This window comes from Mastacembelus armatus, chromosome 20 (assembly GCF_900324485.2).
Source record: "Mastacembelus armatus chromosome 20, fMasArm1.2, whole genome shotgun sequence".
Taxonomy (NCBI): domain Eukaryota; kingdom Metazoa; phylum Chordata; class Actinopteri; order Synbranchiformes; family Mastacembelidae; genus Mastacembelus; species Mastacembelus armatus.
Genome location: NC_046652.1, coordinates 10984035 through 10999966, shown reverse-complemented (window position 1 = coordinate 10999966; position 15932 = coordinate 10984035). Strand labels below are relative to the sequence as shown.

The 15932-nt window shown below is 40.9% G+C and overlaps 3 protein-coding genes across 11 annotated transcripts in view; 2 read left to right on the top strand and 1 right to left on the bottom strand.

The window, feature by feature from the left end:
* The window catches only part of asap1b (ArfGAP with SH3 domain, ankyrin repeat and PH domain 1b), a 55962-nt gene extending 54153 nt beyond the window's left edge, over positions 1 to 1809 (top strand). For all 4 annotated transcript variants that reach the window (XM_026291906.1, XM_026291905.1, XM_026291904.1 and 1 more), the window contains 2 exons: positions 259 to 381; positions 500 to 1809. In XM_026291906.1, the coding sequence (XP_026147691.1) occupies positions 259 to 381; positions 500 to 574 (198 nt within the window). In that variant the 3' untranslated portion in view covers positions 575 to 1809. The remainder of the gene's footprint in view (positions 1 to 258; positions 382 to 499) is intronic.
* Positions 1810 to 2483: 674 nt separating this feature from the next.
* eef1a1l3 (eukaryotic translation elongation factor 1 alpha 1, like 3) lies at positions 2484 to 4591 on the bottom strand. 2 transcript variants are annotated; one of them, XM_026292395.2, is made up of 7 exons: positions 4396 to 4591; positions 4142 to 4321; positions 3766 to 4062; positions 3542 to 3692; positions 3162 to 3418; positions 2827 to 3061; positions 2484 to 2747 (listed from the first exon to the last, which is right to left on the bottom strand). In XM_026292395.2, exons 1-7 carry the CDS (start codon positions 4537 to 4539, stop codon positions 2575 to 2577), a joined length of 1437 nt encoding a protein of 478 aa, XP_026148180.1. In that variant the 5' UTR covers positions 4540 to 4591; the 3' UTR covers positions 2484 to 2574. The 2 variants fall into 2 exon arrangements, with proteins under 2 accessions (XP_026148180.1, XP_026148181.1); XM_026292396.2 differs by having other exon boundaries at positions 4437 to 4591.
* Positions 4592 to 7202: 2611 nt separating this feature from the next.
* Positions 7203 to 15932, top strand: part of fam49bb (family with sequence similarity 49 member Bb) — a 31408-nt gene continuing 22678 nt past the window's right edge. Inside the window, exons 1-2 of one of the 5 annotated variants that reach the window (XM_026292279.1) lie at positions 7251 to 7326; positions 8311 to 8365. The gene's annotated coding sequence lies outside the window, so the exon portion shown is untranslated. Of the gene's footprint in view, positions 7327 to 7445; positions 7471 to 8310; positions 8375 to 11770; positions 11921 to 15932 lie in introns of those variants that run through there. The other 4 variants (XM_026292278.1, XM_026292286.1, XM_026292281.1 and 1 more) reach the window with 4 other exon arrangements.

Sequence of the window (15932 nt, the reverse complement as noted above, 5' to 3'; positions counted from 1 at the left end):
GATATAAGAATCTGTCTCTTAATTTTGATTTACAGGCATTTTGTGAACTTTCAAGCAGATAATTTCTGAATCTGCTGGTGCACACACAGAGAAGGGGAACTTTCATATTTTTATTTTTTTTAATGGCTTAATGTTTTTTTGTTTTTTTTTGCCAAGTCTTTTTAAAATAAATGTTTGTGGTTGCAGTGGAGTTACTGAAGGCTAAAGATTTAAAGAAGTCCTAGTTGACACTAAAAACAGTTTTATTTCTGTGTCTAGGGAAAGATCAAGGCCCGCCGGGTAAAGACAATCTATGACTGTCAGGCTGACAATGACGACGAACTGACTTTTGCTGAAGGAGAGGTGATTATAGTTACAGGGGAGGAGGACCAGGAGTGGTGGGTGAGTCCAGCTTATGTACTACACTCTGCACTTTTTCTATCTCAAACACTTCTTGGTCCTCTGGGACTTGATTGTGCACTTTTCTTTAAAATGCTGTCTTTACCTGTTTTACTTCCAGATCGGTCATATCGAAGGAGATCCGGAAAGAAAAGGCGTGTTCCCCATGTCATTTGTGCACATCCTCAGTGACTGACAGTCAGAAAGACTTGCACTACTCCTCTCCCTAAATTTGGAGGCCTGTAAATAGCTATCACAACAACCCTTGTCACAGAACAACTGTCCAAAAGAAGAAAAAAAACACAATGAAGACGAATCCCAAGAAGGCTCTTCTAGCCTCATCCATGCTGTACAAGAATGTGTGTATTTTTCCTTTACCAGTATTATCTAACCCTATAGCACGGCTGTGAGGAAGCCACTCTCAGACCCCTAGCACTTACCTAAAAGTCTGTTTATGCTGTTACTGTGTATATATGTATGTAAATATAAATATTTGTGTGTGAGTGTATATACATGTTTTATTGTACAAAACATGTACCTTGCTCTCTACCTGTCAGATTAAACATCGGGATGGTGGAGTTTGAATTTTATCTGTATCAATTTTACTGGCCCTCAATTAATTATCAGCTTTGTATTACTGGAAAAAGGACAAATAAGAAAAGGAATGAAATATTTCATGTCACTATTTGTGTCTTGCATCCCTGTTTAGCACCATAATTGACTGAAGAGGCAGGAGTCTCCGACCGATCTTTCCGAGATGCGAAGAATTTCATTAAATGTACTCCTTGTTCTTGCTTGCTTTTGTGTGTACATGTACTGTATCGTGGTTGTTTTACAGTATAGAAACCTGCTGCTACTGTGTGGTGGAATATCAAAGCCTGTGGTTTACTGATTTACTCCTTGTTACACTGTTCACTGTGTGTATGCTCTGTGTGTGAATTCAACGCCATCTCCACAGTCCGACCTTTTTCTGTGCATGGTGTAACAATGACTGGAATTGAGTGGAGTGCTGGGTTCGAAGACGCTCAACTCAGGGTTTGAAGAGCCACTATTAATTAAGCGGGACTACACAAAAAAAAGGTATCCTGTTAAAGCCACTATTAAGTATGGGGAAACTGAAGAGGACATCTTAGCAATAACTTGATTTTCTGACAGGCTAGATGTTTCACAACAACCTGTGTTCACAATTCAGTGTTTTGTAAATCCTCATGAGCTTGACTTTTTTTTTTTTATTCTGAGTCATGTAATGTCATTTTATGTTACTAGATTCAGTACATTTCCAGGGCCAGAGATCTCTCTTAGATAAAGGGTGGATATTAAAAAGCTTGAGAGCTGGTGTATTTCCACCTAGGCCTCACTGACATGCAGTTCTGTCCATGTTAATGAACAAACCCACCAACCCATTGTATCATTAAAAGTGCTGTACTTAAACCTGGAGCCTGCTCTTTTACTTAGTTCACGTGGTCCCAAGGTCTGTTTATCCTTTCAAGCATTATGTATTTATTTTAAGCTAACTTTTCCTTTAAAACCAAGACAGGCCTATTTATGCTTCCGTTTTTCAGATTATATTTCTTTAACTTAGACTCTGGTGATAGAGGGGAAACATGCATTTCTAAGCAGCTGAAGAAAATCCACCTGCCACCATATCAAAATCTGAGCTGTATCTCATTTATTCATTTGTCTCCAGTCTTCACACAAACTGTTTCCCCTGACATTTTGTACTTTTTGAACATAATTATGTAATTAGGCATTTACCCAAGTTCCCCAACTGCAATTTTGAGGTGCTTGTACCACAATGATCTCCCTGTTGAACATTTACGGTTTTATTTAAATGGAAAACTCCCCTCAGCCTAAAAACATATATATATGTCCACTAGTGATATTTAACATACAACTTCAACAGAAACAAATGAGCATATTTAGCACTCAGGACTAAACACCTTTAGTGTAAAACAGATTTGTAACAGCTTCCAAAGGCTCTGCATTAAAAGCAGTTAAACATTTAAGATGAAAGTCCAATTATTCTGCACTCCTTTATTTTGTAATTCATTTTACATGGAGGAAAAAAAAAATCATTTTTCTGGTTATTTTAGGTGCAACATAAAGTCAGCTACATTTTAAACAGTGTCAAAACTCAAATTTCATCTTAGTAACAGATGTCCACATGAAGAAACGCTTCAAATTGTAAACAAAAACTTATTTTATCTCTTTTGGTTTGGGCTGAACTTGAGGGACCACACTCTGGCCTCCTTTCTTCCTCCTCCCTCTTTCCTTGTCTTTCTCCTCCTCCTTGGCCATGCCATCCTTCTCCACTGACCTGATGATACCTACAGCAACCGTCTGCTTCAGGTCTCTGACTGCAAAGCGACCTGAAACACAAATCATGATGCTGCAGAAGTAAACAGTTGATTCTTTGTACATCAAGTTATAAGTCGAGTGATACGGTACCTAAGGAAGGGTATGTGTAGAAGCTCTCCACACACAGTGGTTTGATGGGAACCAGTTTGATTGTAGCAGCATCACCAGACACCAGCACGTCTGGCTTATCTTCCAGTTTGAGGCCTGTGCGGCGATCGAGCTTCTCCTTCAGCTCAGCAAAGCAGCAGCTGACGTGGGCAGTGTGGCAGTCCACGACAGGACAGTAGCCAGCTCTGATCCTCCCTGGATGGTTCAGGATGATCACCTATGAGAAAGCAAAACTACAAAATCAGGAAAAAAAAAAAAAAAAAAAAAAAAACCAAACTAAACTTAAACTTCTGCTTTTTAAAGGACATTGAACTAACCCGAGCCTCAAAGCTCTTGACGGCTGTTGGAGGATCATTGTGGGCGTTTCCAGCCACGTCTCCACGTCTCAGGCTCTTCACAGCCACGTTCTTGATGTTGAAGCCAACGTTGTACCCTGGTAGAGCTTTCTGCAGCCTGTTGTAGTGCATCTCAATGGACTTGACCTCAGCAGTGAGCTTGTGAGGTGAGAACATCAGCACCATGCCAGGCTCAAGGAAACCGGTTTCTATCTTGCCCACTGCTACAGTCCCAACTCCTAGATGAACAAAGCCCTTAGATTAGATCCACCTGCATTACCTGCAGGGTGATGGGTGCACACCTGGACCTCATCAGCTGAGTTCACACACCTGCAAATTAAGAAAATAATCAATGTCGGCACCTCCAATTTTGTAGACATCCTGCAGAGGCAGTCTTAGGGACTGGCTGGCTTTGCGCACTGGTGGGTCCACGGAGTCCAGGACCTCCAGCAGAGTACTTCCTGTCAGGGTCACTTTCCCTCGTCTGACTTTCCAGTTCGTGAACCACGGCATCTGTACAGAGACATTGCTTTGTTCAACGCATTGCACTCTGGTTATTTTAAACCCAAGACGGGCTGTTATTTACCTTGTGGGTTACTGTGACGATGTTCTCCCCGAGCCAGCCAGAAATCGGCACAAAGGGCACGGATAAGGGGTTGTAACCGAGCCTCTTGAGGAAGCTGCGCACACCTCGCTTCACCTCGTTAAAGCGCCTCTGGCTGTAGGGGGGCTCGGTCAGATCCATCTTGTTTACGCACACCAGCAGCTGCTTGACGCCCAGGGTGTACGCCAGCAAGGCGTGCTCTCTGGTCTGGCCGTTCCTCGATACCCCGGCCTCATACTCCCCTTTAGCCGCGGAGACCACCAGGAGGGCAATGTCAGCCTGAAACGGACCAAACAATCCTTAAAAACAACAACAACCTGCGCAGGGGGGATAATCTGAGCCCGCTTGTGCGCTTTACCTGAGAAGTGCCAGTTATCATGTTTCTGATGAAGTCTCGGTGGCCCGGGGCGTCGATCACGGTCATGCTGTATCTCGGGGTGTCAAACTTCTGCATGGAGATGTCGATGCTGATCCCACGCTCCCGCTCAGCCTTCAGCTTGTCAAAGACCCAGGCGTATTTGAAGGAGGTCTTCCCCAGCTGTGGAAGCCAAAGACCAAAGTGTGAGAAAGGCTTTCACCCTAAGCTGAGAGCTGAAATAGTTTGTCTCTCACGTTTTCTGCATCTTTCTCAAACTTCTGCATTTGTCTCTGACCAACACCACCGCATTTGTAGATGAGGTGTCCGGCGGTGGTGGACTTCCCACTGTCAACGTGGCCGATAATGGCGATGTTAACATGGGGTTTTGTGCTTTCCATGGTTGGGGGGGAAGAAATGAAGTTAACTTAAGGCTTCTGAGCTGAAACCACACTGTCCTCACAGCAAAGTCCCAGTGTGAAGAGATGCTGCACCCACTTTATAGACCACACACACACACACACACATAATTGAAGACAGGTGTGCTGCTTAGGATAAATTGGTGACAACCAATTGAGCTGAGAAATGCCACCTTGCTACCCTGAGCAAAGGCACTTGACAAATAAGAGAAAATAGTTCAAAGCAATGGGAGCTCTTCATTAATGCCGTTTTTTTAAACTTGTGAACAACATTAAGTAGTCAGAAGTGTTCAGTCAGGTGTGTTTTAGGGTTACTGTGGGTCACACAGTGCTCCACATTACAGGGTGGGTCCATTTGGAGCGCATAGTATACTATTACCCTGTATATCAAACAAACCATGATCTAACCACAGAGAGTTAAAAAAGAACATGTCCATGTGTTTAATATTAAAGTAAATTGTAAAAATACAAACAAAAACAAATAGTCTAATGTGCATGTGCAATGTGCTCAAAATAGTCCTGTCATCCCAACAGTTCAATAGCACTGCACATTGTAAGTCCCCTGACCTGTGGTGTTGGTGTTATCAGAATGAGACAAGAAAAAATTACTGAAGATTTCTATCTCAGGAGCGTTGGAGTCAACATTTTAAGGTTGTTTGCCTTTTTTTTTGTTGTTGTCTGTTTTACAGTTTATCTCTGATATTACCATGAGCATTTTTACACCTGTTCCAGACTATTGGCATCTAACATAGTACAGCATGTTGCCTTTGTGATGCAAAATATGAATTTACAAAGTAGTTTCTTCTCCAAAACTCTAGTGTCCTCTGATAAATGTGACACTTTACCTTCTTACAACACCAGCTATTACAAGGAGGGGTGGCAGTAAAATGTATTCATTAACTATGCATGTTTTAATAACCTGGAGTTTTTAATTAGACACTATGAGTAAATACTCTATTAAAAACTATAAGGTAGTATAAACAAATCTCTTTGGATATAACAGACATAATACTATGTTTTCAGTAATAATTTGTAATGAAAACCCTTAAAGGGGTGTTTATTATTTGTCAGGTATCATTATGTTTTATTTGTATGCATTTACAACACTGACACAAATCTATGTCCATCTAAAGACAGGTTATCTTACATTTACCATTTACATTTTCCAGTTCTTATTGAAATGTATGTAGTTTCCTGTACGGTGTCAGTCTGCTTTGAAATTAAAGCATAACATGAATAAAAAATGTGGAAACTAAAAAAAAAAAAAAAGTTTGTGAAATCTTTTGGTTTAACTAAATTGTCTTTAAATGTGTGACTCAACCAGCAGCCTGTAGTCTTGTGTCATTATTTCTACAATTGAAATCAAATATTTCTGGGACAGATGGCACTGTTGCAGATGTTCCCACAGATGTGCTACACATGTAGGTTTCTTTGCTTTCACTCTTCATAGTCTGGAGACTGTGCTGCTGTTCATCATTCGAACCCACACTTGTCTTGGTATTTTGGTAAAAATGAAACCAGCCTGGACAAAAATGTGTTCTTTTACTTTGTATGCTTCATTTTTGCATCTGTGAACAAAGAGATGATGTGACTCAGTACATTGTACATTGACCTTGGAGTTTTATAGCCTTTGTCTCTAATATGTCTGTCTATAATTTTCTTTCCAATCTCCTGAGACAACTCTGTCCTTAGCTTTCTGTGGTCCATGTTCAGTGTGGTACACACCATGATACCAATCAGCACAGACTGCTTTTCACCCAGACTGACTGATTACAGGTATGAAGACACCTGTGACGCTAATTACAGGACACACTTTAGTTTAACATGGTCACTATGGTCACATTATTTTTAATCTTTACCATCATTTCTGTCCAGGCCAGTTTCATTAGTTTCTATGCTTCTATTGAACCACAGTTCAAAAGCAGTCGGATTTTTACAAGAAAATATTTAGATAACACATTTCTGAGCTGTGAAATGCACATTAACTTTCATTTTTGTCACTTTTTTAATCTTTGGCAGTTTGCTTACTACTATTTAATGTTAATCATTGGACTTTATCTACAAATGTCAATAAAAACTGAAAATTTGGTGTGACCCTAACGCTCTGACTGGTAGTGTAGGTTTGTTGGTGTTGTGTTTATTTATTTATTTTTTACATAGCAGAACTGGGTTCATCATGAACAGCAGACACCAGTTTACATTGACTTGCATTAAATCTGCAGCACATACCCCCGCCTTTCCTTCTAACACACCTATTATTATTATTAATATTGTTGTTGTTGTTATTTGTTATTATTGATGCTGTTGTTTTCTGGGGTCATAGCTGAGGTCAACTGATACAACAGCGCCACCTGGAGCTTGATGCGACTCTATAAGGAAACTTGTGCTGAGAGCATAATGTCCCTTGGCCGTGTGGTTCGAGTGCGGTGTTAAGTAACAAGTAACTAGTTTCTCTACGATTAAAACAGCTGTGAGACATATTAATAAGTCAGACCAGTAATCAGCTTCAAGTCGTCATTTCACCACAGCAGCGGGTTTCCGCTGGCCGGGCGGGTCAGTCTTCAGTCAAGCGCGGAAGTCGATTTAGCGTCCTCCGGACTGTCGGGGTGAACAAGCCGAACATCCCTGTAGTGTGACGCCCGATGTGACGCTCGACGACTAACCCGGAAACAGCGGCCGCAAGTCGCTTTTCTTCTCCGTCCAGCTCGTACCGCTGGCTGCTGGCGTGGTGTCCCGCCGCTGACTGCCCCGTGTTCTCCGAGCATCGAGGTAAAAGCGACAAAACCGACACTTTATCTCACTTTTTAAAACCTTCTGGACTAAGCGCATTTACTGCCCTCTGCCCGGAGCCGGGTTTAAGTGTTTCTCAGAGGAAAGATTTAGGATAAATCTTCTAAATGTGTCCGATCCCGTGTATGTTTTTAAGTTTACTGTACTATTTAAATAGTGAGAAATGTCTGTTTTCTTTTTCATTCCCATCCTTGATGCACCGTTAACTTCCTCCTTTCAGATCAGCGCTAGGTTTCTGAAGGCTGCACTGCTTGCTGCGTTTTTCCTTTATTTGGCCAGAGGCAGTGAACGTTACATGGTCGACTTATTATATGTTTCTAATGCCTGGTTATCAGCTGCACAGCTTTTAATAACATTCAAGTCAGCCTGGGTTAGGGCCGGTGCTGATGCTGCTTTGGTGAGTTTGCACAATGAAAGATTTCCACGATTCAAAGTGCAAACTGTTACCAGAAAAACCTATTAGCTCACTGTTTAATTGTTGTATTATCACTACAATTTTATTGTGTTAAAATAATAATCTTGTCAAAATGTCACTAGATACAGTTTATTCTCAGAAATGACAGACGAAAGTCTCAGGATTGTCAAATTTGACAGGTTGCACCAGGCAAATGTTTATTTTTTTTTCTAAAAGACAAAACAATTAATTTAATATAATTTTTACACATACATTTTCTCTTGATCCACTTATTGTTTAATTAACTAATCGTTGTAGCAATACTGGACAGTTTTAAATATTGCAGTTTCATTTATTGTATGACATATGCTCATATGTTTTAAAATTTTGATCTGCAGAGTAATGTAAATTAGAAAACGGTGCAATTTTTTTTCCCCCGCTGTACCAAGTACAGCTGCTCAGTAGATTTAACTCATGGGGCCTGGTTGTTCAAAGTTTATTCTTTAGATCAACTGTCTGCAAAACATTGGTGCCACTGCATATAAGGATGTTGTTTCCTTTCCACCCAGCCTCTGTGTAGGACCCGAAAGTGGAAGTGAAACGTCCAGAACACCGGATTTAACTGTACGTTAGGCAAGTGCTTCTCATTTGTGGTTGTGATGCAACGTCTGCGTTAAATATGTCTCTGTATTCTCACGGTTTCTGTGCAAATCAGACCTGCTTTGTGCTTTTTGTCAAGGAAACATATTATAAGGGAACCAGACCTTTGGTTTGGTTGCACCAGTGGGGGTCACACACCTGAAATGCATGTCTTGCATTTTTCATTTTCAGTCTAAGTCTGATGGCAAATCCACTGCTGGGTCAAGGTTATTATCTATCATGTTATCAGGGTCCAGGGAAACAGGAACGAAAAAAGTTTCTATAGGTTTATTTCGCCTCACCTTCACTTCGCTGCATCACCGTGTTTGATTGGTCCCTTCTGGTTGCATAGCCTTCAAACATGGAACACAGGAATCACAGGATCAGAACCAATCAGAGACGAGAACCTGCCCCTTTTTTTTCCTTTGATTTGTTCTGACTAGTGAGAGTCTGGGGGAAAAAGACATGCACATACAGACAGGGATGCCAGAAAAGTTGGGTGTCCCAGTGCGTCCAAGGGGGAAAAAAAATTAGTTGGACTAATTAGGTGCACTAATTTTTGGTCACATGATTTGTTGCACATGCATCATTTTTGGTAGCACATTTTTAATCACAGTTTGGAGAATCAGAGGTGTGTACTGCAGCCTTTTTCCTCCTGTGCCATCACAAGATAAAGAAGCTGTTTGGGTGTGGCTCTTGAAAGGAGTGTGGTGAAGAAAGGGGTACTGGTGATTTCCATGCAGCCCTTTGTATCATTATCATACCATTACTGCATGCTGGTGTAAAATAGCGTCAGTCCTTTGTGGTGAACCCAGTGCTTCTGTGGGGAAAAAACACACCTCCAGGCTATTTAAGTTTTTCCTCATGCAGTTTCTTTCTTAAATGTTAAAAACAAGCCTTTGTTACCAATCTAATGCTGAGACATTTAATGGATGGACACAAAGTACCAGCATCATGGTTTGAGTTAATATTGACCTGTAATTATGGACTGGAAACAGACTTAATAATGCCAGGTCTTAAATTTGTAGGACTGACGTGTTGTGCCATGTTTCTTCCTGCAGTGGTGTGAACAGATGAGATGAGATGAATTCACTTTGGAAGGAGTACAAAAGTCAGTGTGGACTTACTGTGTTGCATGTAAATGTTGCAGCAGCAGTTACAAAGATTGCAAAAGTGCAGAGAAAGGATGCTTGTGACAAAAAATTTGGAGTTTGTGGTGTCAGGAAGTAACGTGCAGGAGCTTTTTCCTCACAGCCTTGCTTTGTGAAGCAAGCATGAAATTAAATTATGGATAATTTGACAGTGCATTCCCTCATAAATCCCATTTTAATGCAGGTGCAGATGTGAAGGCTTGTTAGGCATGACATTTTATAGACATAAAACTCTGATTGGCTGTAGTGCAGCAACATTTCCATGAAGCGCAGTTGTTAGAGCTCTCCAGATAAGGAAATGTGTTTTCCTTTTTACTTACAACACTTTGGTTTTATTCTGGATGTAACCTCATCATACAGTCATGCAGCCTTTGACTCCCAGTATTTTGATAAACTATGTTACCTTACGGGTGCACCGCAACAGAGGTAACAGAGATATATTCAGTATGTGCAGAATAGTCTCTCGTCGTGCTATTGCAATGCTGTTAAAATGTAGCTTTGGATGAAACTGTGTCTCATTTGAATCCTCTGGGATGCTTCAAGGGAGCCACTGAACCTGTCAACCCCAAACAAAATCCCACGAGGAAACATTTTTCACATACTTTCTTCAGCAAATATGTTTTCTAGTTTGGACAACTACAACTGTAGATACTAGCTTGGGTTTATCACACGAGGGTAAGTGAGTAGACTGATTGTGATGATGGTTAATTTTAATTATTTATCATTTTCCAGGAGTCCTTTCAGGGATATTTAGGGTAGGGCTGCTCAGTGTTGCAGACAGACCCATGTGAATGTATGTCTGTGGCCCAATTCTATTTTATTTATTTATTTGATATTTGACTTCATTTCTACATCCATTTTTAAATCCTTTAAACTGAATCTGTTTAAGTAGTTAGTTTGGAAATAATGTACTGTTCACTCAACAAAATAAATAGAAATCTAATGTTTATACCTAAAAATATAACTTGATATTTAAGGATCTGCCTTTTGTCTCATCTAATCATGTTAATTGATTGCTCTTTTTATGATTTAAGGACCAGTGCATGAATCTGACACCAACCGATGGTAAATAACTATCAGACTTGAACTTGTTCTGGTGAAAGACTTGTAGGTGGTCATGTTACAGCAGGTCTTTATATACCAGCGCCTTTAGTGTACAGGAAAAAGACAGAGGAGACTAAACAGAAGGTGTGATTGAAATATTTGATAAAGGATTTGTTTGGCTGCAGATCTTAATAAATCTCAGTTGTATCAGATCCTAAATGGCCTGTCAGAAATAATTAGGAAAAACATTGGTTGGAGTAAAATCTATGACTGCAGTATAATATTTGGACATTAACAAATCAGAACAGTTTCCACTTGATAAATTATTGACATCACAGGAATGACCCAGTGGATCCCAGTCCCATCTTTGCAGCTACTTCACTGAAACACACCCTGTGTCACTGAGCCGCTGGTTTCAGGTTGGGTTACTGCAGTTGTTCTTGGTATGTGGTTCGACATTTTCTCCTCCTGACAATCAGACTATTAATTGTCTTTGTGGTGGCCAGTGGACCCAATGTACTGTGGACCTCTGACCTCTGATGCAGATGGGTAATTGTTGTTACATGTTCGGTTGCTGTGACATCCATCTTGTGTTTGTTAACTATACAGTGATTGTTAGCCACAAAAACTTCACACTTTTCATATAATCAGCTGTGTGATGCTTTGGCCAAGCAGCACAGGAAATCTTTCCAGCTTGAGAGTGTGTGATTAACTGGGTTTAAACTCTTAATACTTATGCATTGCTTATGTAGGTCATTTTTAAGGTTGTTGCTGCTTTGGCATACGGCTGTTTTTGAAATTATTTTGATTAATGCCTGCAATTGATTTGGCCAGCATTCTGTTCATATTTATTTCAAGTCCGAAATTCAGGGGACATGGTGGCTGACTTCAGCGTCATCCATTTGACAGTATATACATAAATCTGAGTTTATGGACTTCTGTGCTAAGTGTAATTCTTATTTTTCCATTGCTGTTGCATGCCTGCTCTTGCCCACAAGCAGATCATAGTTGAAATGATGACACACTTGAATCACTTACTAGGAAGGGCTGACTGTGCCCCCCTCCAGGGGCAGCCTGCCTATTTCTGCACACAGCTGAATTGTTACAGGGCAGATATCACAATGTCTTGACATGCACGTGTTTATTGAGCTTAAAAGGGTTGTAAGATGAGGAAGTATTGAGTAGAGTTGCATCCTCCTTGCTTTTCAGTTCACAAACCAAAAGTATTTAACAGTTTGGTGATTAAGACTTGCTTAATGTTTTGGGACTAAATGTGGAGAGAAGGCTGGTCTGCGGCTGTGGGGGTCCTATATATGCCGGTTTGAGTTTTTAGCCTCTGACTGTGGTGAGTAATATGCTTTTGACATGGATGAGTCAGTGTGGCTGCCATTTTCTGATCTGCAGTGCTGTGTTGGTAGTCTCATGCATTCCTCTTAACTTTCTCACTTGCAGTCTTATATCTCCTAGAAGGCAGGCTGTGCACAGACGCCCAACAGGGTGCTTTCATGTGTTCCTACCATTTTTGCAACAGCAGCATCTTCAGAATAAAATACAGGAAAAGCGAAGTGAACTTTTAGCTGAATCTCTCAAGATTTTTCTTTAAATAAAAAAAAAAGCTGTGCCTTTGTGTGCTCTTATCCCCACACCTTTCACAAAAGCACAGAAATCCCATTAAGTCTTAGGTCAGAATGAAACCTGCAGGAAAAAAAAAAACAGGTGAGAAGATCTGTCTATTAAGCAGGCTATCAATGATTTGATAATCCAGCTGCATAAAAAAAATACTGTTAAATGTTTTATTGTTGCACTGAGTAGGCAAAAATTAAGCTTTCTCTACACTGGGGGTGATGATGATGATTTTATTATATACATGTTAACACAAGCAGACAGAAGATCCTCATTTGGACGCCCACACATCAGCAGACACAGAGCACAGGGCTGTCACAGATGGCGAATCAGCAGGGTAGAAATTCAGTTTTTGCATGAAAAGTGTTGCTGTGCTGCTCTCACACCAAACCTTCATCATCGCACTCCTCCCAGTGTTAAACAGACACATACTATTTCACAGCAACTACCTGTACATGAATATTTGTCTTGTCTGGATTTTTGTGGGAGCTTCACAAGGATTATGAAAACTGGGTTATTAAATATATGTGCAGTGCAGACATTTTGTTAGTAACCAGTGTTTTAGCCACACTAGTGCAGAAATATCTCAGCTATTAAATGGATTGCTATTTATTTCCCTTTCAGCATCAATTGTAATAACTGATGTTATTTTCAGAGTGATGATCAGACCGTTGCGTTTATCCTAGAAAAGAAAAGGAGTGTACAAACATACCAAAGAAAGATATTGAACATGGGACTGTACATGCTGAAAATCTGCATGTTATCCTGGTCCAAGCACTGCAGTGCCTGGGTACTGCCTCATAGAGCTGTCAGTGTGGCTGTGCACTCTTAGTTTCTTACATTTCATTTATGGACTTTTGCTTAACGTTTGCTCGTTATCTTTATTTGCAAAATGATGACAGAAAAATTTGAACTTTCTTGTTGTTCATGTTAGAATAACATCCCTGCACTTCCATTTCTGGAGAACTCGAAATTGCTTAGCAGCTATTCCTTATAAAAACAGAGCTTATTGAACATTATTTCTGTATCCAGCTGTGAGGAGTGACCCTTCTAGTCATTTGTTGGGAGATTTCAGTTCGAGCATCTCTAGTTCATGTGGGAGTTTTTTGACACAGGCTCTGCTGTGTGCTCTGTGGGCTTCAGTAACTTCAGTTTATATTCCTCCTTAGTGCTCAGCTCTCATTCAGCAGCAGCGAAAGGGAATACCGGTTGTCATGGCCACCTGAGTTTTAATGGAAGTTTTTTTTTCAGTGGAGTTGAATCCAACACCACAAGGACCAATTTATATCCCAGTGTCACATGTTTCAGTTCTGTACAGAGTGGCTCTCACCACTTAAAACACACACACACACACACCCACACCCACACCCACACCCACACCCACACCCACACCCACCCAACATGGTAACATGAGATTTATGCATGTTTAAAATGGACTCTCAACTCTGTAAGATGCATTCAGTAGCAGTTCTGGAGCTGTTCATCTGCAAATTAAGGTAGTAGTTGTCATGCAATTACAAAGTTCTAACTTCCATGTTTCCCAGTACTTCCATCCATCCATCATCTACACCTGCTTATTCCTAACCAGGGTCACGGTGATCAGCTGGAGCCTATCCCAGCTCTCTCTGGGTGAAAGGCAGGGGTCCACCCTGGACAGGTCACCAGTCCATCACAGGGCCACATAGAGACAAACAACCTCACACACTCACACTCACTCCTATGGGCAATTTAGAGTCACCAATCAACCTGACATACATGTTTTTGGACTGTGGGAGGAAACCAGAGTACCTGGAGAAAACCCACACAAGCACAGGGAGAACATGCAAACTCCACACACAAAGGCCCCTGATGGGTTTCAAACCAAGAACCTTCTTGCTATGAGGCAACAGTGCTAACCACACATCCACTGTCCTGCTCTGTTTTCCAGTACTTAAAGGATAACTCTTTAAACTTGTATTTGTACAGTGATACCATAGCTAGTGATAATGTTGCTAGAGATTCAGGGGAACAGGAACTCGTGTTAAGCAGCAGTCATCGGGGTAATCAATGTTACCATCCAATAGTGCTCAGAGAAAACATGATCTCAGTTAAATCATTTGCTACTTTCATGTCTGAGTCAGAAGGATAGCAAATACAAGATATAGGCAGCTGAGCCAGCTTTTTCAGTTAATTGCATGGGAATATACATCCAGAGCAACTTTGCCTACTTGCATATTAGCCTCTCATCCATATCAGCATGTTATTTATTGATGTTTGCATTTAGATAAAGTTCTCTTGGGCCAAATGGCTATAGACACTACAGCATCTCAGTGTTCCAGGCTACGGTATGTCTAAAAAATGCTGTAGGTCCCCTCTGGACCTGCTTGAGGTTTTGGAAAACAATTCCCTCATGTGAGAGGCTTCTTCCGTTTTGACTGACGGGAGGGGGATCCCAAGTATTTAGGCTCTGAGGAGTTACAAACTCTGTAAGGGAGGTTGACATCACATGTGAGTCATTACCGCAACCAACCCTCATGTGCCATTAGTCACATGAGTCCAAGTGGGAAAGATATAAGGACTGCACTGTAGGTGGCACATAAGTGGTGTCACAGACCACCCACTCTCTAGAGCAAAAACACCAGTTTGTAACTTCACTGTTCAAGAAAGGAAGGCAGTGACATCCCTAAGGCAGTAAGGGAATATCACCATCTTGGTGGTAGATGAACCGGTGGTGACGAACACAGCTGACTGTCACACTAAGGTGACCACCCAGTGTAAAGACACAGCTACCTCTGAGGCATTTGGCTGTGATCATACCGACAGCTGTAGGAAAGAGGTTAAATACAAGCTGCAACAACTGGAGAAGAGCAAAGCTGTTGACCAAGCAGAATATTGACGCCTGTACCCCAAAGATGCCACAACTTGCATGAGCTAACCAAGATGAAGGAGGTCACTCAGACCCATCATCAGCGATATTGACTCAGTTACTTACTGATTACTGTAATACACACACCTAATCACCATCACATCAAGACCTCTCAGCATTTTGTTAACAAGATCACCAAAGTGTAACGGGAATCTGGTCTCCCATGAAGAAGTGGATAGCAGAGAACATGCAAACTCATTATATTATTGATTATATTATATATTATTGATATTATATTATTGATAGAAATGTCTCATTATATTAATGAATATGGTGAAATGGGAAAATAGTTTAAACATTTAAACATGCCTCTCAACCTACTATAGGTTTAATGTCAACCCTCTTTAATCTTATGTGCTAATTCAAGCACTGATTGCCTTCATATTTAGACTCCTGGCTGTAAGTATTGATGGCCTGCCACAAATGTCACCCTGAACATCCCATGTGACATGTCAGCTGTTGGATTGCAGGTTTGGTCGGTTTGCATGAAGAAAGAGGCTGTTACATCATAGTGTTTCAGGTTCAAAGGAATTTTTTATTGGATTTTAATTTTCATCTTTTTTGCATTTAGTTTTGTAGTTTGCCTTTTTCACAATGTCATGTTTAATCATATTTGCTTCTCTAAATGACCACCACAGCTCTGATTGTTCTCTTGTGGCTCTGAAGTTTCAGTGTTCAAAGTCTGACCACATTCATGCATGACTGACGCCATTGCTGTTGCCATGCATCTGTATGCATCGGCCCTTATAGTCGTTCAGCCTACCGAACCTGTACTCTCTCATTGCTGCACAAGCCTGTGGCTTACAGAGATTGTTACTCAAAAAACTGA

What these genes read in the sequence shown, in the direction of transcription:
- eef1a1l3 (XM_026292395.2), bottom strand. Translation starts at nt 4,539, where the DNA reads ATGGAAAGCACAAAACCCCATGTTAACATCGCCATTATCGGCCACGTT. An exon ending in TCGTCACAGTAACCCACAAG is followed by an intron (nt 3,693 to 3,765) that starts GTAAATAACAGC and finishes GTCTCTGTACAG; the next exon opens with ATGCCGTGGTTCACGAACTG. An exon ending in TCAAGAGCTTTGAGGCTCGG is followed by an intron (nt 3,062 to 3,161) that starts GTTAGTTCAATG and finishes GCTTTCTCATAG; the next exon opens with GTGATCATCCTGAACCATCC.